Source organism: Phocoena sinus, chromosome 20 (assembly GCF_008692025.1).
Source record: "Phocoena sinus isolate mPhoSin1 chromosome 20, mPhoSin1.pri, whole genome shotgun sequence".
NCBI classification, from domain to species: Eukaryota; Metazoa; Chordata; class Mammalia; order Artiodactyla; family Phocoenidae; genus Phocoena; species Phocoena sinus.
In genome coordinates, this window is record NC_045782.1 from 56,647,005 (window position 1) to 56,673,217 (window position 26,213).

Sequence of the window (26,213 nt, forward strand, 5' to 3'; positions counted from 1 at the left end):
TGTTGATTCTGCGCATGAAGTCCATTTACTTATAATCTCTGGTGCTTTATCATTTTCAGAGTCCTTAGCTACTCTCTGCCTTGGTGGGGGGAAAATAGTTTTTAAGATACTACTTGAAATAGTAAATACTTAAGTATTTTTTTTTTTTTTTTTTGCGGTACGCGGGCCTCTCACTGCTGCGGCCTCTCCCATTGCAGAGCACAGGCTCCGGACGCGCAGGCTCAGCAGCCATGGCTCACGGGCCCAGCCGCTCCGCAGCATGTGGGATCTTCCCGGACCGGGGCACGAACCCGCGTCCCCTGCATCGGCAGGCGGACTCTCAACCACTGCGCCACCAGGGAAGCCCCCTCAAAAGTCTTTTTTACAAATGAGAAAACTCCTGATTATAGAGGCTATAACCATATTACGGACTTACATCAGTTATTACGTTTTTGAATCCACACTAAGTAATATTCATCGTCCCTTCTTTGTCACCATGTTGCTTACCTAGAGGGAGAGAAGAAAATAAAGGACGTTTGGATGCTACGTAATCACAGGGCCACCTTGCAGAGGATGAAACTAACTTGTAAGGGGCATATTATTTTTTTATTGCTGCTCTAACAAATTGCACAAACTTAGTGGCTTAGAACAATACAAATGTATTAGCTTAGAGTCCTTGTAGGTCAGCAGTCCAACACAAAGTTCACTCTGGGATAAAACCACGGTGTTGGCAAAAGGCTGCGATCCCTTCCGGAGGCTCTGGGGGAGAATCAGCGTCCTGACCTTTTCCATTCCTTCCTGCCGCTCCACAGCCAGCAGTGGTGGGCAGACTTCAGGGCACAGCCTGCTGACGACCTCTTCGCCCTCCTCTTCTACGTTTAAGGGTCCTTGGGCTTACTCTGGGCCCACCCGGATGATCCGGGAGAATCTCCCTGTCTTAAGGCCAGCTGATTAGCAAACGTGATCCTCTTTTTCCGTGTAAAGTAACACGTTCACAGGTTCCGGGGATCAGGGTGTGGATATCTTTGGGTGTACGGTGGCATTATCCTGCCTATTCCAGAGGAACAGTGAATTCTAAGGGGAATCCTGGCAAAGGGATCCCCAAAGGAAAGCAAGTGCTAGGTGATTGTGGGCATAGTGTCTTCAGATGGAAGGATTAGAGGTATGACTGTCAGCCGCCTGAGAGGACCTAGTAACTCCTATAGATCTGGGCAGACACTGCACCCTCCGCGTGCTGTTTACATGGCTACCGCCAGGACCTATAGCCTATTTTGTATTTCTGCAGTGTTCTTTCCAACTTGAACAAATGTGGGGGTTGCTATATATGTCTGTTAAATTGTATCTTTTAGGTTTTAGAGTTCAAATTGTTAAAATGAATTTTGTTTCATGGTTCTGTCTTCAGTCGTACTTCCTATGCTATGTAGGTTTTGTTTCATACTCTGATTTGACCAGAAAATGATTTCTATATCCTAACCTATGTTACTTATGAAAGATTATCAACAAAAATTTGGCTACAGTTACCCAGCTTTGAGTTTACCTAATTATTATTATGTCAAGCCCTTATTTTAGAGTCTCATCCACAAACATCATAAAGGGCCAGATTAAATGCTTTGCTGAAATTAATTTCTATCGTGACTATATAATTCCCATTTTTAATTCAAAGATTAAAAAAGAAGTATAGTGTATAACGTGACATCCTTAGTTTAGTGATTCTGGTTCTTAGTGACCATCAACCTCTCTTCTAAACGTTCATAAAATATATTGAATGATGGACTCTGGAGTTTTACTTTCCTGTTCTAAAGTTTTCAGTGTTTTTTAAGCCCTTTTTTTTTTTAAAGCAGGTGATCTATTACCTTTTTCATTTTTTACAGTTTCTCTGAACTTACCAGCAATGCAGTAGGTCTTAGATTACCTATAAACAGCTGTGGGATGTCGTTTGTGCCCAGAAACATGAACTTATTTGAAACAGATAGGTGTTTGTGTACAGTCTCCTCAGCCATCTCGAGTTTCAGCTCTCTTCCTATGTTGTTTTGCCTTTACTACTTTCAAGTTCGTGTTCCTTAGTGAAGAAGGAAAGGACGCACAGATTAAGTCGTCTCTTTTTTAGCCTATCTATTATTCTTTTAGGTAAATTGATAATCCTGTGTTTATAAAAAGCCATGCAGGCTTGTTTCTCTGTGCTCTCTGATACATTCTCCACTCTGGTTAAAGCATCCTCCTCCCTGTCTTTCCCTCTTGAAGGTACCTGGTAACTCTAGACCTCAATGAATTCTCTGTGGTACTTTATAGTTTGCAGCCCATAGTTTAACAGTGGAACGGGTATTATCTCCCATTAGATGCTCTTTAATTATTATTTTGTGGTCTTAGAATAATTGTTGATTTCTTGACCTTTTTTTGGTTCCCCTGAACAGTGGGGCTTCTTGCTAAGCAAGGCTACTAGGAACTCCATAGACATTTGTTGGTTGAGTTTTTAAGTATCAAATTTGGCTAGACATTCTTCAAATATTAATCTCCTTGAGTAATTTTTCCATTTGGGGAAACACAAAGAAAGAATATAATACTTGAAATTCTTTTTAGGGCAATGAAAACAGTAGTAATAATTAGTAGTAGTAGCAGTATTAAACACCCAACAAACTAAAAGTGCCTTTGGAAGTCATTCCCTTCTCCAACCTTCCACCAATTACTAATCATTTCCCTAAGCCATTTATTAACAATCTCAGCCACATCTGAGACGGTAGTTTGGAAATCTATTGTTAAAGACATGAGGTTCTCTTTCAGCCTTGTCAGTCAAGGCTGTGTTTCTTGATTTGTCCCGCCTTATTCTAGAAAAAGGTACCAATCTGAACGTCTTTGAAGGTGTACCTCATTTACACACTAAAGTTAGAAAGCACATCACTCTCCTGGCACATTTTTTTAGCTTGTAGAAATGGTAAATGCTTAAAAACAATAATAAATAGTGTTTAATAGTTATAGATTTTAAAATGGTTTATGTAGTTTTCAGTGTATTGATAATCACGCGAAATAATGTACTAATCTGGCTGCAGAAAAACCATGCCCTAACAACTTAGCAATTTTGCTCTCAATTTTGGATAAAATAGCATCAGAAAGCCATGAAGTAAGGCTTTGGTCTCTAGGAAGTAAAAAAGCAACACAAATAGAATCCATTGTTTGCCAGCAGGAGGTTAGGATGTAGGTTGGCGTTTAAAGTAGCAAGCAAGAAACATTCTCTTTTTCTACGTTAAATACTGTGAAAATTCTGGTGCGTCCTCGTTTATTCTGTTCAACGAGGCAACTTGTTACATCTCAATCTACGACTTCTATGGTCTGTGTATTCCCATGTGATTTATTTGTCTAGAACTCTATTAATTGGATATGGGGATTTGGGTTGCCACCATGACAACCAAGCAGTATAGCCTGTTTGCTTTCTCCTAGATACAGAAGCTTGGAAAGGAACATCTTTGCTGCAGCTGCTTATTTAGTACCAGGACCTGGTAACTATGGAAATTTAGATCGAGATTATGTGGCTAAATTGTTCACAAGGTACATGCAGTCTGCTAAGTAGCTGGCTCAAAGATACAGTAAGACATGTCATGGCCAGCTCACCACTTTGCAGCAGTCTTTTTATTAAAAAGGTCTTATTTAGCATTCTCTCTGTTTTGTGATTCCACAAACCATATTTTCATAGCTTTGTCATCCATCCATAAGAAGAATTTAATATCTTTTTTTTATTAGGTAGATTTTGTTCAGTGCATGGTGACCTTTTGGGGGGATAATAATGACAGTTTACATACTGTTGTACATGTGTTTTCTCATCAGCGGTGTTATCCACAGCATTTACTGTACACCATTATGATGCACAAGACCTGGAAATTTAAATTGGTATAAGAAAAAGCTCTTAATCTCAGACGACTTACAATATGATTGAAGAGAGTATATAAGTACACGTGAACAAGATGGTAGCATGTGTGCAGTTGAAAGTGAGATCATTTTGTCTCGGGTGATGAGGTTTTTTTTGGTTTTGGTCATGTTATACTGAAGCAAGAGCAGAAGTATAGGTAGACTGAATGACAGAGAACATTGCAAGGATAAGAAACTCAGGAAACAAATGTCTAGAATAGTGGTAGAAATGATGCATAGACTTCTGAAGTTAAAGCAGTTGAGGCAACTAGTGAGAAGTACAATCGGAGAATTGGGGTGAATGTATATTTCAGTAACACATTTTCTCAAGTAGATTTATTTTTGACCTCCATTTATTTACATGCCCACAAATCCTAGGCCATTAATAATGCATTCTTCTGAACTTGTAACTAAAATGTCTTAGATATTCCAAAAGAGAAAAGAATACATCGTGTATAGTTTTCACTACTTGCCTTCTTCAGTTTTCTGATGTAATTCCTAGAACATTCTGTCTCCCTTCCCCTGACTCTCACTGCCAGATTTTTAATCATAATGGATTCTGCTAAAGCTCTTTGAATTTCCTGTTTAATCCATATTCAGTAGGAGAAATAACACATTTCCTTGTTTTTTTGTTTTTTGTTTATTTTGGTAGAACTTAGAGTGACTGTTGGAGAGATTTGGTTTAAATTTAAGAAGCAGAAAAACTATGATAAGTAAAAAAAACAACAACAACAAAACACAATGTATACAGGATCAACGGAATTTTTAAGATCTTAAAATAGTTAAATTCCCCAAAAGTAAAAAAACTGTGCAAAGAAATGTGACCATACAGAAATCTGGAGAGTAAAAATCTGTTGTGAGCTTTTCTTCCTTTGCGATAACTCTGACCACCATTTAGGTCAATTTGGGCAATAAAACTCAAAACACCAGTTTACATTTTTAGCAAATATAAGTGCGGTATAGAATCTCCCACAGATGCGGTGGTATGTCTCAGGCCATTTGTAAGATTCAGGATCTGCCACATCCCAGACTCTCAGGAGGACACTTCGGAATCTGAAGCATCTTTTAATGTCTACATGTCCTAGGTCAGGGTCTGATGGCACGAAGAGACTGCACCCCACACAGGGCGGCGGGAAGGAGAAGGGGCTGCGGAATGCAGACCTGGGAGGGGACCGCTCAAAAGCCGAGAGGCAGAGAAGAAAGGATTCTTAGTGGGTATGACGCAGGAGGCAGATAAGGATGGGGCGGCGGACCAAGGTCACACGCCAGGATACTGCAGACTTTGGACTCAAATCGGAGTCCCTGACTTCAAGCCCGTTGTTTCTGCCAGTGTCCCGGGGGGAGCTGGGCGAGGTCTCCACGAAGGAGGCAGATCTGAGGCGCCGGGGGCCCCGGGGGCTGAGCCACGAGGCCGCGCTGCAGAGAGTGGCGGCCAGGCGGACCCAGGGGTCCCGGGCCTTGGTGCGCCCACTCGCCCCGCCCCCTCGAAGCCCCGCCCCCAGGGTCGCTCTCCGCGCCTGCGCCGGGATGCGCCGCGCCGAGCGGCGGGAGCGCGCCCGTCTGCTGGCGGCGTCCGCGGGGTGCCCCGCCCTCAGGTGCGTCCTGCGCGGGGCGGAGCGCTGCTTCCGGCACCGCGCCCTCCCCTCTCCGCCCCTGCCCTCCCCGTCCTGCAGCGTCGGGGGCGCGCGCGCGCGGCCGCCCTCTCGGACACTGTTCCGAGCTGAGGTCCCCGCAGACTCCGCGCGTCCCGGCCGGTCAGCGCTCGGCCCGGCCCTGAGGTGACGCGGTCGCCCAGGGCTGCGGGGTGTGAGGCCCGCCGGGGTGGCTGTCACCCCTGGGAGGGGGTGCGGGGTCGAGGAGGGGCGGTCGGCGGGGTAGGGGTTGGTGGGTGCGGCCGGGGGGTCTGGGGCTTGGAGTGCAGCGGAGCTCGGAGGGGGCCGAGCCGGCAGCTGGGGGGCAGAAGGGTCCCCGAGGTCGGGGAGAGCGCGGTTGCGGCGTGTCCTGTGGAGGAGGATGCTGTTGGCCCCCCGGGGTGTCGGGGTGCGGATGCCGGGGTCGCCGCGGGACCCCCGCCTTGGGCTGGCCGGGGTGGTCTCCATCCTCAGGGCGCCGTTGCGGAGGGCGGAGATGTTGGGAAGGAGATTCCCTCTGAACACCTGGCCGCGAGCGCGGGTTCCCTTGGGAGCTTCGGGCTGCTCCTCGCTCTGCGCTAGGAGGAGTTCGGGAGAGATGCGCAGAGCTTGGGCCACGGTTTTGGGGGAAATGCCCTGGTTCCCGAAACGCAAGGCTCCAGGCGTGGAAGTATTGATACTACAGCAGACGCGAAAGCTCGGGAGGCTGCCGGCGCTAATAGCTGCAGGAGGGTTGCTCCTGGGCTCCCAAGGCTTGGACAGACGTTTCTAAATAAGTCTGAAAGAATAAAGGCAGTCACGTTTACTTTCCATCGAGGACGTTGTGCAGGAACGGAAGGGGAGAAAAGGAGTGTATGTTGGACTCCCAGCCGTGAGCCAGGTTCAGTATTATCTCGTTCAGTCTTGCCAGCATCCTTTGGAGGTCGGAGGGGTCTTATTCTATTGGGCAGATGTGGGAAACGCTTCCCAAAAAAGTTAAGTCACTTATTTCGGTCCCAACTAGCCAAAAGGGCTGAGCTTCCAACCCAGGGATGCCAGACTCTAAATTCTCGTCCTTGATGCCCTATATTTTGCTTCTATCCAGAGAGCGATGTTATATATTTTTAGGGAAGACTCCGTACAAGAGAACGTTATTAGGGCAGTTAGGGCTCTTGGGGGTATTTGGGTTAAAAGCTAACTAGTAAGGCATTAATCCTGGAATATGTGCTGTTTAAGTGTATTTTCCTTCAAACAGGATTCAGTATAGGGAAATCTTGCATTCAGGGTCAAAGCAAGTTTATTAATACATTAATACATTATTAATACATTACAGGTTTATCTGAGTGTCTTTTATATTCTAGATGCTAAGCTATGTGCCAAGAATGCCAAGATGAATACGGTTTGTAATCTCTGACCTTGAGCTTGAGGAGATGATTGCATAAAAGAATTTTGTAGTGTTCTCATAAATTGGAATCTTTGCTAGTGTGTGAATTAATCGTCCTAGAATAGTTGTAAGCGCAAGTTTTTAGGAACCTGTTATATATAAGAAAAGGTATTGGATAACTTGTCATGTGGGTACCATTGCATTATTTTCCCATTCAGCAAGAAATACTGTCATAAAATTTAGGTTAAATCATATTGACAATTATTATTTTCTTTTATTATTATACTACCTTCAGTAAATTTTAAAACACTAGAGAAGAAGAGAACATTTATAATTTATTCCCTGTTAAGTTAAAAGGCTTGATTTCTTTTTTTGACTGTGCTTCGCTGCTTGTGAGATCTTAGCTCCCCGACCAGGGATTGAACCTGGCCCTCAGCAGTGAGAGTGCCGAGTCCTAACCACCGGACCACCATGGAATTCCTGTAAAAGGCTTGATTTTAATAGTGCCTTTTTTTTAAAAATTTATTTCTGGTTGTGCCAGGTCTTAGTTGAGGTAGGTGGGCTCCTTAGTTGCAGCTCACCAGCTCCTTTAGTTGGGGCACACATGCTCCTTAGTTGTGACATGCGAACTCTTAGTTGTGGCATGCACGTGGGATCTAGTTCCCTGACCAGGGATTAAACCCGCATCCCCTGCATTGGGAGGTGGATTCTTAACCACTGCGCCACCAGGGAAGTCCCGATAGTGCTTTTGTTTTATTAGTTGAGAAGCCAGTGATGTGTGTAGCTGGGCAGGAACTTCTTTCAAGTCATCTGCCAAAGATGTTCTTAACCTCTTCTTCTGAAAAATAAATCTTAAATTAAAGGTCTCATTGATACCAGATTCCATTTAGCTTTTATCTCTCAGAGTTCTAGTGGAAACAAAATCTTCAGTTTAGGCCAAAATGGCACCTTGTTGAACTGTATAACGTTACCTCTGATGCGGCTGTAGGTAGGTGGATAGAAGGGGTAGTGGAACGTTTCGGAAATTTCTCCTGATGGCTTCAGTTTCTCAGTGAAGTGGGGATCAAGGTCATCATTTGAGGGCGATGCTGTGGGTGGAAGCTTTGGGGATTAGGAAAGTGAAAGGACTAGTGAAATATGGGATTGCCAGGCAATTAAACAATTATTCTTAGGTATGAAAAGTGCAGTCAAGGAAGTATGGGTACACAAAATAAAGATGTCTAGTCTAATTTTGTATATAAGGTATTTGACAAGCTGCTTCCAGGGCCTGTCCTAATAGTGTCATCTAGAGGGTACACCTGCCCTTTTTGCCCCAATTCACTTTGCCCGAGCCTCTGCCTCATTGCAGGTTTCCCTGTTCTTTACATGAGTCAAGCCCCTTTGGGGAGTCTAGTTCTTCCATTCTTTTTCCCTGCCTGGAATTTGCATTCCACTCTTTCGCAGACTCTTTCCCCCAGATGCACTTACCACATTATATTAAATTTTATCTATCTGCAAAGTCAGTGACAGTGTCTAACTCCGTCTTGTATTTTTTAAAAAAAGTTTGGTGCTAAATCCCTCAGTAAATGTTTGATGACTATGCCGCTTTTCTCCTTTCTTCCTCCTTTTGTCTGTAACGGTGGTCAGCAAGCTTTTTCTGTGAAGAGCCACACAGTAAATGTTTTAGATTTTGTGGACCACATGGTCTCTGTCTTGATTACTGAACTCTGCCGTTGTAGCACAAAGCAGTCACAGGCGGCACAGAAACAGCTGAGCATGGCTCTGCTCCAATAACACTTTATTTCTAGACTCGAGATTTGAGTTTCCTATAATTTTTACATGTCACAAAATACTGTTATTCTTTGATTTTTTTCCCCCCATTTAAAAATGTGAAAAACATTCCTAACTACTGGGCTGTACAAAACAGTCTGTGGGCTGGATTTAACCCCCTCGGGCTCCGTTACAGACCTTTGATCTATAAAGACTCTCAGCAAATCTGGATAAAGGAACTTGCGGTAAGATGATACTGGTTTTAGTATTACCATGGGTGGTAGAGAAGCAAAGAAGGCAGTCTTTTTTTGTAACGGATTTCATGGTCAAGTTCAAGATTAAGATGTAAACAAATCATGATGACACAGTATGGTAACCGCAATTACAGTTTATTTATTGGAACGAAGGAGTGTTAATCAGCTCTGCTTGGGTGGGTGAGAAGTCACCTCTAATAGTCATCTGTTGGGGATACTTTCAGCTTAGATCCTTTCCAGGAATCTTTTCAAACTCGCTAAGGTAACTGACCACATCTTTTGCCAGGACGGCTGTGAACATTCCGATGGCTCAGTTCCTTTGTTGTACAGGATACAATCTTAATTCGTTCCTCTCAGAACTAAAATTAATACATTCTAGATCATTTTTTCTGACAGTTATTTCTAAAGGTCGTGTACATTTTACTGCTTTGAGAAAGGTGAAGCATATTTCATAGCACATATAGTAATCAGTGTTTCTTTAATACAGCAGTGAATTTCTGATACTGAATTTTGGGTTATGTAAATTCAGTCTTTAAGTCAACTATTAATGCATTAGAAAAGGAAGATGGGCTTTAGTGGGCTTTCCGTTTTCTTGCAATTTATTAGATTTAATGTGGATTATTTTTATCTAGGAAAAGTATGGATATATGGCTGTTAGCATTACTGACGCCATCCTGGGCTCTTTATCCTGTCCTTTCACCCACCCTCCCCAGGACTGAACTGTGCAGTAAGTCACTTCTCTGTTGTCAAAGCTTTGCAGTTAATAGAAACTGTTTTAATAATCGCTAGGATCAGGTGGCCTCCATGCTCTGTTAGTCCCCAAACAACGACGATGTATATTCCCGGTGCCCACGAGACTAGGTACCCAGTCATGAATTTTGACTTAGGAGTACACGTCCCGTTTCCAAGCACCTGCCTCCATACGCTGGCTTAACTATAAAGTCGTCCCAGGGGCCCCCGCCGGTGGGGAGGGGAGTGCAGCAGCAGGTCGTTTTTCCCCGGAGCCCACCCTGTGAGTAAGTTACCCTGTAATAAACGGATCCATTGATTACGTGCAGCTGCCTGCCTCGTTTTGTTTTTCGGTCTCAAGGTGCTTTCTCAGTTCAGTGAGCACTTTTCGTTCCCTCCTTCCTCCAGCAGAAAGTTAAATATTTAATTAAACCTTTAGTGATACTAGGTGCATAAAACTAATTATTATTTAAAGCTCTATAACAAACTTAACACATTCCCCACATATGCTGTGGAGCAATGGAAAGACACTTTAAATATTCTTAAAAATAATTTTGTACCCATATTTCTATGTCTTTGTCATAGTTCTCGAGCAGTTAAGAATTGACTTTGTTTCAGAGTTAAAGGTACTGCCTTGGTAAGACTTTGGAACTGTGTCAAGTATTGTAAGTTTTCCAAAAAGTACAATTTGTTAAAACTATGCCATTAGAAGTTTTATTGCTCTTAAGTTGTGAACTTGTGCTTTCAAGGGTCATCTTCTAATATATGTTGCAAAAGAGGTCTTACATGTGTTGTCTACTCAAAAAGCTGCTTTTTTACGGTTGTCTGGTCGTCTCTATTTACAATGCCCTGGCTTGTGTGAACTCTGTTACTTGTGAGTAAACTCCTCCTGGATGTTGACTGTATGATTCTCTTCCCACTTACAGCCAATGTTAAATGCGGGGCAGGCCAAGCATCCTTCACTGCCTTTTGCTTTTGTCCTTTTGAATCTCTCCACATAAGGCTATAACGTTTGGGATAATTCAGGGGAATTATAGTGTAGAAAGAGGAAATTTAGAGCTTTATGCTAAATACGGGTTTTCTTTTGGTGCAGGAAAAGGCACAGGACGAGGTAAACTTTTTACAGATGTCCCCTTGCTGGCCGTGCCTCGTTCCTAACTTTGCAGCCCCGCTTTCAGCTGTGCACTGGAGTCAGAAGAGCCACTTTCATTGTCACCTCTGCGGGGTAGACTTCCACCTTTCTTTCAGGAAACCTCAGTGCCCCGCCCATAGGGCTTGGTTTCAGCTCAGACACCGTCTCTTTATCTTCGGCAGAGGTCTTCAGTATAGAAAGCACTGCCTTCCCATATCCTTCCTCCATCCCAAATCCCCCCTCCCTACCCTGCAAAGCAGTGTCGGGCGGGGGGAGCAGAGGGGACTTTATGATCACCCCACCAGTGGGAGGTGCAGGCTTCCCTCTCTTCGTTTTCCTTCCGTCTTCTCCCAAAGGACAGACATTAATCCGCAGAGACGCTGTGGTCTCAGCACTTGGAGAAGCAGCACAGTATTTCCCTCAGCACCTGTGGTTTGCAAGGAGCCTTTACAGTAGCTCGTGCTTCTCAGGATGCAGAGCCATCCTCGCCTGATGGATTCCCCACGGCCCTTTTCAGATTGCACCTGCTCAGACTCCGCGGGTTGTGGGTGCCCAGGGGGGCAAATAGGTTCATCGTTGTCAGTTTAGAAAAACCTGTCTGCAGCTTTGAAGTTACTGGTTAGGTGAACATTAAACTAAAAGTTAATGAAGAATCGATGTTAAGAATGTTTCATTTTAGTTTTCAAACACCCAAACCAGGTGTTTACTTTCTTGAAGAAAACAGTAAGTCAGTTGATTTTTCTTCTTGAAGATGTTTTAATAATTTGAGTAGACGGAAGTTCAAGGTTATTGAAATTTAACGTTTTTCACATGATGAGACTGGAGCTTATGAATATAAAAAACATCGGTTTGTTCAGGTGAGTCATAGCACTGATTCGTCTGTATACTTCATAACAGAGTTCATGCTTTCTGGTCAGCATTTTCTTCCCTCTGTCCTCTGGCCATCGATTCTGGGGGAATTGCCTTGACTCAGTCCATTCTAACTCACCGATTTGGCACTCACCCCAGCTAGCAAGAATTTTATTTCTGCCTGTCTGTTCCATTTCCAAATTCTCTAGCAGCTTTCTCTGAATTGCTTTGTCCTTGTTTCGTGAGTATGATAGCCCTTGAGGGTGTTAGTTGTACTACGTTTATAGACAGTAGTGATCAACGTGTGTCATTACTTTGCCATGTTCCAGGCACCATTTTCAGCTTTATGTGTATTTATTCTTTTGGTCATTCTGACAGGGACAGAGTAGGGAGACAAAGTGGGTAATTAGTTAATCCCACTAGGGGATCATAAATGAAAAAGTATGGGAGACCCTGTAAGTTAACGATCACTCAGGAAAGCAGGTTTGCTTAACAACAGAACCAAGCAGCAGAAGCACGAGACATGCCCCCAAACAATGAAACGATGGTGGCATGAGACCCACATCCTGCCCAGGGAAGTCGGCAAGTTGATGATCCTTGAGAAGGGGCTTACATGTCTGCGTGCACTAAGAGCAGAGATATCGGGGAAAGGTGACATTATACCAAAACCTGAAATAATTTACAATATCATAGTATGTGTAACAGGACCGCTGTTTTGCTCATTTCCATAGCGCCATGACAATCCCGGTTGGGCCATATGGGGTCAAGAACTCCCCCGCCCACCATGTAGGAGGAGTTAATAGTGGAAGACTTGAAGAATGAAAAAGAAGGTGGTCTTTTCCCCCCTCCCCACTTTTCCTTTGCTTATAAAAATGTAGCCCGCCGAGTTCTCAGGATGGCACTCCCTTGCCTGTGGGCTTGTATCTCTCACAAGCGTCCTGTACTAACAAACTCTTCCTTCCCTCTCACTCTGCCTCTCCCGGAATTCTTTCTGCGCTGAGACAGAAGACATTCTGGCTGAGGAAAAACGATGAGGAAGAAAAATTAGAGCTCAGGGGCAAAAGGAAAACAGCATGAAAACACCTTTTGCTTCAGAAGGGATTTTGTGCTTTGGAAGAAAGGACAAAACTGAGGCTGAATAGACACTGAAGTGACTCCTTTGATTAGTCATTGTACGTCATCTTCTGCAGAGACCTTTATCTCCCTGTTAATGTTACGTTAAAGCTACTTTAAAAACTACATCAGTGGTTCTCCACTTTTTATCGGGCCCTGCACGCTCACTCCCGTTAGCGTCAGTGGAACCGTACACTTAGTAGGCAGGGAGGCACGTGGGTCTTTAACATTTCCCTTTGTTCCTGACACACTTCACTTTGAAAACCGCTGTTTTCGGAGTTTTCTAACCATGGAGTTAAGAACACATTATACTGTAACACTGGCTGAGTCCTTTGATGTGAGAAATAGAAACTGATCTGGCCAGCTTAAGTGAAAATAAAATATACTGGGTAGATGATAGGGCATTTCACATAGTCCAAGGAAGAAGAATCAGGTCTTGGGCACAGTAGGTATCAAACCTTAGGGGAAAGCTTAGTTCCGAGAATGTATGAACTTCCTTAAATGCTTCTATTAATCTAACTGTTTCCATGAGTCCCAGTCTCTGGGTCTCTTAGTTAAAAATTCCACTCTGCCTGGAGAAAACTTAAATGCTGCCGCTCAGAGGTGGCCGTGGTGATGGTAGTCGTGGTGTGTCTGGTGGGATGGCGGGGTGTGTGCACAGGTTCATGGGCTTCAGGCAAGGCTGTTAAAGACTCAACCCTGAGTTCCGGGAGCAGTTCTCAAAGGAAGGAAGAATACTGTGAGTCCATCAGCTGCTTCAGGAGGGGCCTGTTTTCTAAAAATGAAGCATCAAGCATGCAGCGTTCAATTGGAATGAATAATTCAGTGGCTCCCACTAAATGTGTTTTGGCAGATAGCTTGAGAATGTTCTTGCTGTTAAGTTGGTTAGTGTTTCTGTGTTTCGTAGTAAATCATCCTCGAATGAGTGTGATCCGCCTGCCTTTCTCTACCTTCCCCCCTCCCTCCTTCCCTCCTTCCTTTCATCGGCCTAGAGGTGATCACCAGCTCACTGCAGGATCTGATATAACAGGAATGAGGCTGTTGGGAGAATTTAGTTTGAGTGTATCCTCCTTTCTTGGCTGCTGCAATTTTGCTCTTTTTAATTTACTCATTTAATATTTGTACAGTATATCTAATTGTGTAATTACTTTTTCCTCCACCATATAAGGAACACATATTGATGGGAAAATTGAGAAAATAGAAAAAAGCACAGAGGGAATGAAAGTTGTCTAAATCTCATCGTTAAATTTAAGAAAAAGCTCTCTTCTGTACATATAAAGAGGATGTTTATTTGATCCAAACTTTAATTATGTATATTGCCTTTTGGGGGGTAAGACAAGCTGCCTCTAAAAAGTTGCCTGCTTTTTTATCCAGGTGGAGACGGTCAGCCAGCTTGGTGCAGACTGTTCTTGTGGTAGAGGGGGTCACACCAGTGGCTGCCATCAAATAGGTTTATATAAAACAAGGAACAAATATCTCTCTGAAGAAGGCTTAGCGGGACGTTTTTGGTGTCTCCTCCAAGCCGCCCTCTCGATACCTTGCTAGGTGACGGGGCCGAGCCAATTGGAGTAGGGACCACGGAGTGTGCACTCGGGAGCCCGGCCAGGCTGGCTTCTGCTTGCATATAACCTCTCTGAAGACCTGAGATGTGGTTCCGACAGAGGTCCACTCGCAGAAGGGGCCCCAGGGGCCTCCAGAGGGTCAGCTTAGCCTGGACGAGGGCTACCGGGCCTGTGATGCAGTGACTTAGGTCAAACAGCTCAAAAAGTAGACTGAGGTGAAATTTGCTTCTGTCTTCTGTCACTCCAGAGTGAAACCCTGTACTCATTGAGCACTTTCTCCCCTTCTCCTCTGGCAACTACCAGTCTGCATTCCATTTCTGTGGATTTATGTATTCTGGACATTTCACATAAATGGAATCCGATTTGACCTTTTGTGTCTGGCTTCTTTCACTTAACGTAATGTTTTGGAGGTTCATCCACGTTGTAGCATGTATCAGTACTGCATTCTTCTTTATGGTAAATAGTAAATCATTGCGTGTATACACCACAATTTGTTTTTCCCTTCGTCTGTTGGTAGACATTTGGGCTGTTTCTGCGTCTTGGCAGTTATGACCCTGCGTGAACGTGCACTTGTTTGAGTCCCCATGGAGTAGTGGGATCATGTAGGAACCCTGTTTAACTTTTGGGGAGCTGCCAAACTTTTCCTCAGCAGCTAAACCACTTTGCGGTCCGGCCAGCAGTGTATGAGTACCCAGTTTAGCCACGGAGTTTCTTATGAGAAATTTGCTCTCATTCAAAGCAGTATTCCTGCAGGTGATGCAGTGGTTATTCTCTGGCTTGCTTTCAAGATTTTTCGCTGTCTTTCATTTTTAGCAGTTTAATCGCGATGTGTTTGAATGTGGATTTCCTTCGATTTATCCTGTTTGGATTTCATCAAGCTTCTTGAAACTCTTAGGTGTTTCATCTCTGGCCAAATCTGGGAAGTTTTCAGCCAGTAATTCTGTAAATATGTTTTGCAGCATTAACACACTTCTCTCTTTCTGGGTCTCTGATCGTTTGAATGTTAGACCGTTTGTTATTGTCTCACAGTTCTCTGAGGTACTGTTAATTGTTAAAACAACAGCAACAACAACAGAACCTCTTTTCTCTCTTTTGTTCAGATTGAGTAGCTTCTCTTGATCTATCAAGTTGACTGACTGTTTTTCTGTTGTCTCCATTCTGCTTTTGAGCCCATTCTTTGGATCTTGTGTATTTGTTGCTGTGTTTTTCTGTTCTAGAATGACTATTTGGTGCTGCTTGATATCTTGTTTCTTTGCTGACACTTTCATTGTTTTCAAGAATGAATGTTTTCTTGCCACTGTTTGCTGGAGCACTTTTTAAATAGCTGCCTTAAAGTTTTCGTCAGATAATTTCAAAATCTGTGTCATCTTGGCAGTGGCACCTGTGGGTAGAGTTGACATTTTTCACATGCTTCATTACCGGAGTCATTTTGGGTTGCGTGAGACTGCGGGTTTTGTTTTCATCCCGTAGAGAGCATTGATGTCTTCCTTTAGCGTGCTGTCCACCTGGTTAGGTTCAGGTCTTCAGTTTCTGCCCACGTTCTCTGAACTGTGGTTCTAATTTCGGTTTAGTTTTCAGAAGCCTTTGCAGTGCAGTTTGAATCTGTCCGTGTGTGCCGCCCAGTGACCCATCCGGATCTGGGCGGTGGGTCTGTCTGTGAATTCAGTTCCTCAAGTGTTTGGTGCACAGAGTAGGATTAGATGCATGTTTACCCAGATTGGGTGTGTTAGTCCAGGAGCTAATGAACAACTTCATTGCGTTGCTTCCCTGAACTCCTCTTTTCATTTGCTCTCCCTGCTACTTTTTGATTCCCTGTGGCTTCACTTTTCCATCTTCCAGCCGCCAAGCTAGGGTTTTCCTGCCCCACTGGGCCACGCACTTCGGCGACTGCATGTGCCTCATTCAGGGCCCCGTGTCCGGAAGGCGGCAGAGCGGAAGGCGGCAGAGCATAAAGCGGCGGGCTTTGTCTCCCGACCCTTGTGGAAGAAGCTCCACTCAGAAGAGAGAGTTTAGCTGGGCTCAGCTTTCATCACTGCAGTCTGACACTGCTGTAAACGGGGTTGCTTGGGGACAAGGGCACAGGAGAATGTAGAAAAGAATAAAAGACTGGGTGTTTCCCCGTTCTCCGTGAGCAGAAGACTTCCGTTTCCTACCGAGCCAGAACTAGAGAGCTTCCTCCGGAGCTTTCTCTGTGTCCCAGTGCCCACTTCCAGTGCGTTCAGTTTAGAGGACACTGGAAGAGAAAAAGTGGAATTCCGGTTCCCCCTTGTTTCACATGCTACTGTTTACTTTTCAGGATCTTCACATTGCTGTTCCATGCATTCTGTCCGGGTAGCAGAGACAGTGTGGAGTATGCTTAACTGTCTAGCCTGAGGCTGAAACATCTGTCTGTCTTTGACATTAGAAATGGCATATACTTGACTGTGTGGTTCCAATTTCTTTTTTTCCAATCTCCTTTCTTTAGTAAACTAATCCAGAAAACATGGCTACTGCAGTTCGGGAAGTTGGAGTTTGGAGACAGACCAGAACACTCCTACTGAAGAATTACCTCATTAAATGCAGGACTAAAAAAAGTAGCGTTCAGGTAAGTTAAGTGACCATTATGTCTTATTGCGGTTTATTTTGCATTAGTATGTTCCATCTTTAAAAGATGATTTGTTTTGCTGGATACATTTTTATTATATTTTTATATTCTTAGGTCCCTTTAATTTGCTTGTAAAAACTTGTTGTGTTGGCCTCAGAAAAATACCTAAATTATCCCATGTTTTCTGAATGTCAAAAATTTTAATAATGATGTCTAAATTTAGTTAATTTCTAATATCAGTGCTTGATTTTGAACCTTGAGGCATGCATTTCCCGTTTCATGGAATGAAAAATAGATTCTGCAGAAAACTTCACGGAACATTATTCCATAGGTTATTCCTTATCGCCGGCCATCTTTTGGACTCTGGATTGAATTGCCCATAATTACTAAAATTATGTCACGTGTTTGTTCCCACAAGCATGCATTACTTTATTATTTAATTATTTAGCATACATTACTTTAAAAGGTGAAAGAAAGTAAGAACTCTGGCTGACCAGTTACTAGTGATTTTAAAGGATGGAATGGCGTTGTTGATCTTCTCCTGAAGCCAGCAGAACAATTAAACAGCGACATGAAACAATAATGAGTTCACCCCTATTAAAGTTGACTACTGAATATAACTGAGTATAGTTTTAGTAGTAGAAACTTAGCTGTAATTGAAGCATGAGTTTTAATTCAGACTTGAATAAAGACATTTTTATGGTGATCCCTATTACAGATGTTTGGTGAGTTACTTTGAATAAAGTCACGTATGAGTAAATTTACTATTATAGTTTATATTAGTAATCTAAGATGTTTAAGTGTTAGCTTTTATGTCATTTAAATGTATTATGGTGACTTGAATTTTAAAATATTTTAGTAAAATTGAATGTAAAGGAAAAATTCATATGCTGTTGGCTTAGGTTCAGCACAGCATTTCTTTTAGGATGGAATTGCTTTTATTTTTTGTACTTAAGAGAGGAGACCCAAGTTCCTCATGTTTTTTGTTAGTTATATTCATAGAAATCTTGATGATTTTTGCTGCCATTGTTATACTTTGTAATCATTTTGTTTGTTTCCTTTATTATAGGAAATTCTTTTTCCACTTTTTTTTTTATTTTGGTTAATATTAATAAGCATGATGCATCCAAATAAGATATATGAAGAAGTGCCTGACATGGAACTTAACCCCATGGACAAATCTATCCTCTCTAACGTAATTCTTGGATTTACACCAGTGACTAATATTACAAGAGACATCATGCGGAAGGTTTCTACTGATCACCTTCCTAAGGGTATTGTGAGTTTACATATGTATTCTGTCTCTCGCAGAAAGCCTCTTCAGTATTTTGCTGTTTGCTTTATTGAGTAAATACCATTCTTAAGATCTAGATATATGTCCTTTCACCAAAACGTAGTTTCGTAGAAACACTAACATCATTTAATTCTGCTGCCTTATGATTCTTGTGAAACTTTAATTTGTAGTCTTGGTAATAGGAAGCATATTTTATGTTTTACTATTTTATATTTAATTCATAGACCATTTATAAAATAGCCTATTTGTATAGTATAAAAGATTGGAAGGAATATTTCGTTTTGATTCTGACTCACGTAACTATCAAGAAACTAGAAATACATAAAGACAGTAATGCTGATGCCAGGATGATTCATTTAATGAAATGCTGAATTGTAGAAAATAAGAAAATAACCTGTTATCCTCCATCATATAGGATTGTTAGTTGTAACTGACTTTAGTGTGTGTCACGCATTATTGGATAATGTGTCACTAAACAGAAGATGTTGATACAACCACGAGCCAAATAGCTTTCTCCCCGGTGGTTTCCTTCTGGTGTGTTACTGTTTAATATTTGTATCTTACTGTATAGAATGCATTTGTTGGTTTATCATGTTACGCAGAAGCAGCATGACAGCCGTAAGAATTCAGCCGGTCAGCTGAGAAGAACTCCTCAGAAACGTTGAGAGTGAAATTCATTGGTAATTCTGAGCAGGACAAAAGTATATATGCTAAAGAAATCCAAGTCAGCGTGTATTAACTTAGATGCCAGAATAGTAGAAATGTATGTAGACTTTTTTTTTTAAGTTCTGTCTTTTTAATGGCAGAACTCTGAACGTGAGATTGTACATACGTACATGGTAACTTAACTGGTAGGATGTTGGCTTAACACCCTCTTTCTTCAGATCAATCCTGGAGTTCCATGTATACCTTCAAGGTCTGGAAGATCATGAGAATTAACACTTAAGTAATACTTTATGATTTACAAAGCATTTCCATGTCTGTAACTACACTTGATATTAACAACCCCTTGTGATCAGCTAGGTATTGCGGGTGAGGACACTAAAGTTCAGGGAATGAAATTGCTTACCTAGTCTCACACAGCTAATAAGTAGTAAAGTTAAGTACTGATCCTACGTGGTTTTCTTCCCACTTCATGACATGTTCTGAGCCTCCTATAGTGAAGACTGCTTGCTTGTAAATAAAACTTCAAGAAAATGTTAAAAAATTAAGATTATTGATGTGAAAAGAGCTGAACGATGATTACAGTACTTTTTCATGTATCTTCTAAGAAAGGAACAAGCAGTATTGGGTTTAAATGGCAATTTTTATTGAAAGAAGAGTGTGTCGTAGCTACTAAAATACACATTTAGTTTCTGAGGAAGGATTATGGAATTTTCTTCATAAGAAGGGGTATTTGAAAATCAAATATCCACTCATTTATCAAGGAGTCGTTTGTATGGTTTTACTTTGACGTAGATAAGTGGACTACATATATTGCATATAAAGCATATGATCTATTTTATTACGTTAATAACTTATGTGTTACATGACACATACATAATTTATGTCATCAAATGACAGCTAAGAAATAGTGTCTGTAAAATTGCACTATTTTAATATTCATTTTTTAGTTTCTTTTTAGAAGAGCTGTATTCATTTTCTAAGAAGTTAGAGCATCAAACAAGTGCTTATGAAATATTACATTCATCAAATATAATGTTAAACTTGGTGTATTGTATTACAATAAACTATTCGAATTTGTGAGCTAACTAAATTGTTTTAATATTTTATAGTCATAATTACCGAAGAATATACAAGTGAAAAAGAATTGCTAGCATCCAGTCTTTCTAAGCCCAGCAACTTTGTAGGTGTGGTTTTCAAAGACTTCATGTCCTATGAACTCCGTTTTTTTCCTGATATGATTCCAGTGTCTTCTGTTTATATGGATTCAAGAGGTAAATGGCCCTAAACAATCAATGAAAATGAATTAACTTCCCATTTTTGCTGCTCCTGTAGTTCATATGCAGAATTTGATGGTGTCCACTTGGCATTTTAAATAATAGTTATTCAGGTAAGAAGACTGTCAACTATAGCATAAAGATATATGTGTACTTATCTGTCTACATCTATATATATAATGTGAAGTATAATTTATGGAGCATCCACCTTAATTTTAATACATTTATATTGTTTACAGTAACAAAACAAAATTTTATCTTGAATTGTATGACATTCTAAGTCTGTTCTTTTCTCCATGTAATTGTTTTCATATGTGGTATGGCACGTACCTTTAAAATCTCAAGGTCTTCCACCAATAAACCTTATTAGTTTTATGTTGGAAACATGGAAAACAGCCTTCAATGCCTAAACCTCTGAGAAGATAATTATCAACCACAAACATTTCTTGACTAATGTTAAAGTCACTGTTAAGTACTGTATTTGTGACTTGATTCCGCAAAGCCCTTACAGAATTTTTCTTTTTTTCTGTGCTGTTCACCTGGACTTGCCGTTGCATCTGGAAGATCTTTAAAGCTGATAAGTCATTGCAGAATGGCTTGCCTTAAAACAGAAAACTGATTTATTTTAAATAACTGTGTTTACCATTAATTTCTTTCTTTCCATGTGTATTCATTTACGATTCAGTATCCTAACACATGTAACTCTTTAATTTCAAAACTTTGAAGTAAACAATAAGGAACGTGATAGATTTCGTTTGCCTTTGCAGGGCCATTGCTTATTTTCTTTGGTCCTGTAGAGACTGATTAATTATATTACTTTGGTAACCCCATGTGTGCTGCCTTTAAAGAAAACACTTGTATATTGCAGAATCTTACGTCTCACCTTTTTTTCTCCATAGCTGGCTGTTCAAAATCATGTGAGGCTGTTCAGTACTGGTCCTCAGGGTTCACAGTTTTACAGGCCTCGATAGATACTGCCATTATACAGGTAACTATGAAAAAGGAAGAAAATAGAGTCAAGCTGTGTTTTACCAATCACCCCCGAAGTCTTTACCACGGGATTTCATTTGACTGCTGTCAGATGTACAAAATACATAACTTAATACAACTCCTTTATGGAAAGAGATAAGGGAAAAGTCATATTCTCTGACTTAATTTTTTTTGAAACCCACCGTATTTGATGGTTTCTAAGCAGGTGATTCAGCATTCTGTACACCAGTATTTTCATATCTGTGTTGCCTGTAGATAATATTTATGAAAGGTCTACACTTGCAGACCTTTTCCCTTGAATAAGAATAACTTAGTTTAAAGAAGGTATCTTTATCTTAATCACAGTGGTAGATTTTATTTCTTATTTAACAAACATTTATCACTTGTTTGCCAAACATTATTTCTAAGAAGTTATGTACTAAGATCAACCCATTTAATCTTTAACACCCCTATGTTAAAGGGTGCTGTTATTGTCTGCATTTTATATGTGCACCTGAAGCACAGGAAGGTTATAAGTGACTTTCCAAAACTCAGTTAATTAGTGGCAAAGCTAATTCAGACTATCGCTTTTGGGCTCCCAGTTCTGTATTTTAATACTGTACTGCCACTAAGATTGTGTATAAATGTTGCATTTACGTTCTAAAGACATGCTTAGGCCTGATCCAGTGTTTCACATTTTAGCAGAAATGAACAGGAGACCTTGAACAGGAGACCTGTCTCTGTTAGTTGTTAGACTGCTATGTAGTAAAATGACTACAAAAATAATGCTTTACCTGACTGCGTTGTTGTTAGAACCATATGAGGTGATGTATATAGAATTGTCTTATAAACTCTCACAACGTGGTGTAAATGTACTGTAGATACAGTATTCAGTAACACAGAAGATTAAGGTAATGACAGTGAAATATAGGGCATATCACACTGACAGTGTTAAAAGTACTTATTTGTGTTTTGGCCAAAGGCCTTAGCTGTCCACAACCCAGACCATACTAGGTGAACAGGTAGAGCAGATCTCATTTTAGCCATTCATTTGAATGTTAAGTAGAAGTGTATCGTATGGCATAACTAGTTTTATTGTTCTGTCTATATGCGTGCTGCATATATAGATTTTAAAACACTAGAAGGACTTACTATCTAAAAGAACATTTTTAAAAGAGTCATTCTTTCATAGTGCTAGTAATCATTCCTTAATTCCTCAATTTTATAAATGCATGTTTTTATTAAGATACATATAATTGTCAGCTAAAGATGATGATGTGCAGTTTTATTTTCTTTGACAAATGATTTAATAAAAATGTATATACTTCCCAACTTCAGACTTTAAACTTTATGACATGCCTCCAGAATGAGTAAAAGCAGTTTTCTATAGGTGTCACGACGCTGGGGTCAATCACTTTATTTCTGGTGTGTAGCTTTTTGAGGATGGTATTTGTACGAGGTTATTGATTAAATTTGGGGGTATAACTGTCACATTATTTTAGGGGCTACTATCGGAACTAAATTAATTGAATGTATGTACATTTTCTAATTACAGCTGAAGACCAATGTTTCTTTTTGGAAGGAGCTGGAGCCAACTAAGGCTGTCCTTATGGGAGAAACTGCTGTTGTGGAAATAGATACCTTTCCCCGAGGAGTAATTTTAATATACCTAGTTATAGCATTTTCACCTTTCGGATACTTCTTGGCAATTCATATCGTAGCAGAAAAAGAGAAGAAGTTAAAAGAGTTTTTAAAGATAATGGGACTGCATGACACTGCCTTTTGGTATGTTATTAAAACTTTGTTATTCAGTGTGATTAATAATCGTATAAGTATACAAATCTTCAGAACTGTAACTTTGTTGTTCGCCTGACTTGATGAGGTGCTGACGCTGTTTTCTCATAGTTATTGCCTTTGTCTTGGAGTTTTTTGAGACCCATCAAAATGCTTCAGCAGTTGATTGGCTTGTTTTAACATAAGGGAGGTGAGCTTTGGAAAGCTCATGTGGATATTATATATTTAAATTTTATTTCATAGTTTGTTTGAGTTGATGAGGCGTGCTCCATGTATTTCAGTGTATATTTTAGTGTATAGAAAATAGGAGATTTGGGGAAGTTAGAAATGAATTGCCTGTTACAGTCCTCCTCAGGTATCATAGCATATACATGTTATTAAAATGTAATCAAAATGACAGAAGTTTGTGTATGTAGTATATGGGCTTTCTTTCCCCTGGAGGTGGTTATTTTTGTGAACTTTTTAAGATTATAATATGCAAGTAATTTCTGGAGAAACAAATGAAAAAAGTTCCCAAGTGAGCACGTTAGCATTTTTATACAATGATAATTTTATAGAGGCATGCATTTTTATAGATAATTCTAGGTGTATTTTTCGTACTTTTTCCACTATGTAATAACAACATTATTTTGACCTCTTTTTTGGGGGGGAAAGTTAATACTGTTGCATGTGAGTTACTATTGTAGACCATTTTATTCCATTTAGCTCAATGCAACAGTTAATTAAAGCACTTTAAGTAATGGGGTCATTCTGTATGACTTAGCATCTTTGCGCATTTCTTTTCTCCTGTCGTTCTACTGGTGATTGGTTTTTGAGATGCACTGGTTATTAAAGTATTCTGTGAGGAAACAGTAGCTGGAAGAATGTAGGCAAATCAGTTTCTCAGTGCCTCAGTTTTGCCTCTGTAAAATAATGGTTTTAGTTTTGGTAGTTCAGATATCTTTTAGCCCCATTTTGGTGATTTTATGATAGCATACATTAAATTATCTGCTCACTTGAAAAATGAAAATAAAATGAAACTAAATACTGTGGTGATTTCACTGAGCACTGATTTTGAGGAGAAATGTTGAGTCCTGTAGTGAATCCATTGTTGATCTTCCTGATCTCACATTGTGTTCCTGTAGTAATTATGTTGTCGATTAGCAAGGTAACCTCTACTGTCTAAAGTACCAGAAGCCATCAGTTTGTTGCATGTACCATAAAGAAAATTGTCAGTCATTAAACTCTTTCGTATTTTAAGAAAATCAGAAGTATTGTGCATTGTTGAACTTTTGAGGGTTTTAGATTTAAATTAATCATGAATTGCTATAAATCTGTACAGTTTTTTTTGGACTCTTGGAAAGATAGTCACCATTTTATCTCTGTGTCAGATGATACTTTTACTGACAACTTAACCAATGCTGCTGTATTTTTAATTACGTATGAGAGCTTTAATTTTCAATAGATGAGCATACAAAGAAATGAAGAGATTGGCTTAATTTTAAGAATAAAATGGCTAAAATAAAGCTGAAGTTTTGTTTAAAATGTTTCTGTTTTGTTTTTTTTTTTAATTGTTAAAGCCTATATCTTTAGCCGTAAATGTATCTGTGTTCCCATTGCAGGCTCTCCTGGGTCCTTCTGTATACAAGTTTGATTTTTCTCATGTCCCTTCTCATGGCAGTCATTGCAACAGCTTCTTCTTTATTTCCTCAAAGTAGCTGCTTTGTGATATTTCTACTTTTTTTCCTGTATGGCTTATCATCTGTAAGTACTTTCATTTGAAATGGGAATAAAGAACTGTCAAAATATTTGATTAATAAAGTCTTACTGTTTGGTTTACTTACAGTCGATTTCCCGTGAAAGACAAGATTGTTACTAGGCTACTGATACATGAGTTGTATCATTGTGCCTCCATATTTTTAGAAAAGTTACAGAATATTCTCAAGTCTGAGTTTAACTTGTTTTCATATGATGTATTCCACATACAGTTCCTCTGTGTCTGTCTTTCACTATCTTCATTTAATTGTGCTTATTATACACCACTAAGATTGTCTGGTACTGGACATTTTATTCCTTTGTTTTGATGAGATCCTGACTGTTTCAAGTTAATTTATGTCACAGGATGATGTCGTGTAAAGATATATCTTTGTAAATGTAGCTCTTTGACAGTGTTGATTTCCATTGGGTAGTTTGGTTAAACGTTGGACGTTCATGACAAGCTTTTGTTTTAAGTGGTCCCAGTTTCCATTCTGATTGGCTTATGTGCCCATGCTGTATCCGTTGTTAAATATTTTGACTATCACCCCTGCTCTTTTTTTTTAAACATTTATTTATTTATTTATTTTTGGCTGCGTTGGGTCTTCGTTGCTGCGCACGGGCTTTCTCTAGTTGTGGCGAGCGGGGGCTACTCTTCGTTGCGGTGCGCGGGCTTCTCATTGCGGTGGCTTCTCTTGTCGCGGAGCACGGGCTCTAGGTGCGCAGGCCTCAGTAGCTGTGGTGTGTGGGCTCTGGAGCGCAGGCTCAGTAGTTGTGGCGCGTGGGCTTAGCTGCTCCGCGGCATGTGAGATCTTCCCGGACCAGGGCTCGACCCCGTGTCCCTTGCATTGGCAGGGGGACTCCTAACCGTTGCGCCACCAGGGAAGTCCCATTCCTGCTGTTTACCGTGATAATTTACAAATAGCTGATATGCTCCTCTATATAATTGCCTGGTTTTTAACTGGCTCTGTTTCTTGTCAACACGTGAAGTTGAAAAGAGGGGCTCTGTGTAAAAGCTTGTTGACATACCGTTTTGTTCATATTTGTCCGTACCTAACTGCAGAAACACACGGTGGTTTATGGTTTCTACAGTGCTGAGATGATCGTGTTTGCCTATTACATAGATAAACTGCAGTTTTTAATATTTGTCGGTTTAAATTTTTAATGTAGAGCACTATTTGTATGAAAATTAAATATCTCACCATGGCCTTTAGAAATTAATTGTATTTCAATGAATGTATTTTCTAATGAAAAGAACTTGTTCTTTCACAAGGAAAATTTCATTTTGTTTTCATACCAGTGTATATGAACAATGCTTTAACCTTAATATTTATATCTTACAGGTATTTTTTGCTTTAATGCTGACGCCTCTTTTTAAAAAATCAAAACATGTGGGAATAGTTGAATTTTTAGTCACTGTGTCTCTTGGATTTGTTGGCCTTTTGATAGTCCTCGTGGAAGGTTTTCCCAAATCTTTAGTGTGGCTTCTAAGTCCCTTCTGTCAGTGTACTTTTATGATTGGTATCGCACAGGTAGGTAATATACATATCTTGCTTTCACTAAGTATTTTCTTTTCTCTCCACTTCCATGCAGCATATTATACTACGATGCATACTGCCCTTAGTTTGCAAAAAACATTA

The 26,213-nt window shown here is 40.5% G+C and overlaps 1 protein-coding gene across 10 annotated transcripts in view; it reads left to right on the forward strand.

Moving 5' to 3' along the window:
- The first annotated feature begins 5,450 nt into the window (after window positions 1–5,450).
- ABCA5 (ATP binding cassette subfamily A member 5) overlaps window positions 5,451–26,213 on the forward strand; it is a 66,676-nt gene continuing 45,913 nt past the window's right edge. For 2 of the 10 annotated variants that reach the window (XM_032616957.1, XM_032616963.1), the window contains exons 1-9: window positions 5,995–6,387; window positions 9,506–9,600; window positions 16,723–16,842; window positions 17,912–18,116; window positions 19,912–20,073; window positions 20,976–21,064; window positions 22,601–22,830; window positions 24,441–24,582; window positions 25,917–26,105. In XM_032616957.1, coding sequence (XP_032472848.1) covers window positions 16,741–16,842; window positions 17,912–18,116; window positions 19,912–20,073; window positions 20,976–21,064; window positions 22,601–22,830; window positions 24,441–24,582; window positions 25,917–26,105 — 1,119 coding nt within the window. In that variant the 5' untranslated portion in view covers window positions 5,995–6,387; window positions 9,506–9,600; window positions 16,723–16,740. Of the gene's footprint in view, window positions 5,472–5,540; window positions 5,655–5,987; window positions 6,388–9,505; window positions 9,601–16,594; window positions 16,843–17,911; window positions 18,117–18,799; window positions 18,817–19,911; window positions 20,074–20,975; window positions 21,065–22,600; window positions 22,831–24,440; window positions 24,583–25,916; window positions 26,106–26,213 lie in introns of those variants that run through there. The other 8 variants (XM_032616965.1, XM_032616962.1, XM_032616961.1 and 5 more) reach the window with 8 other exon arrangements.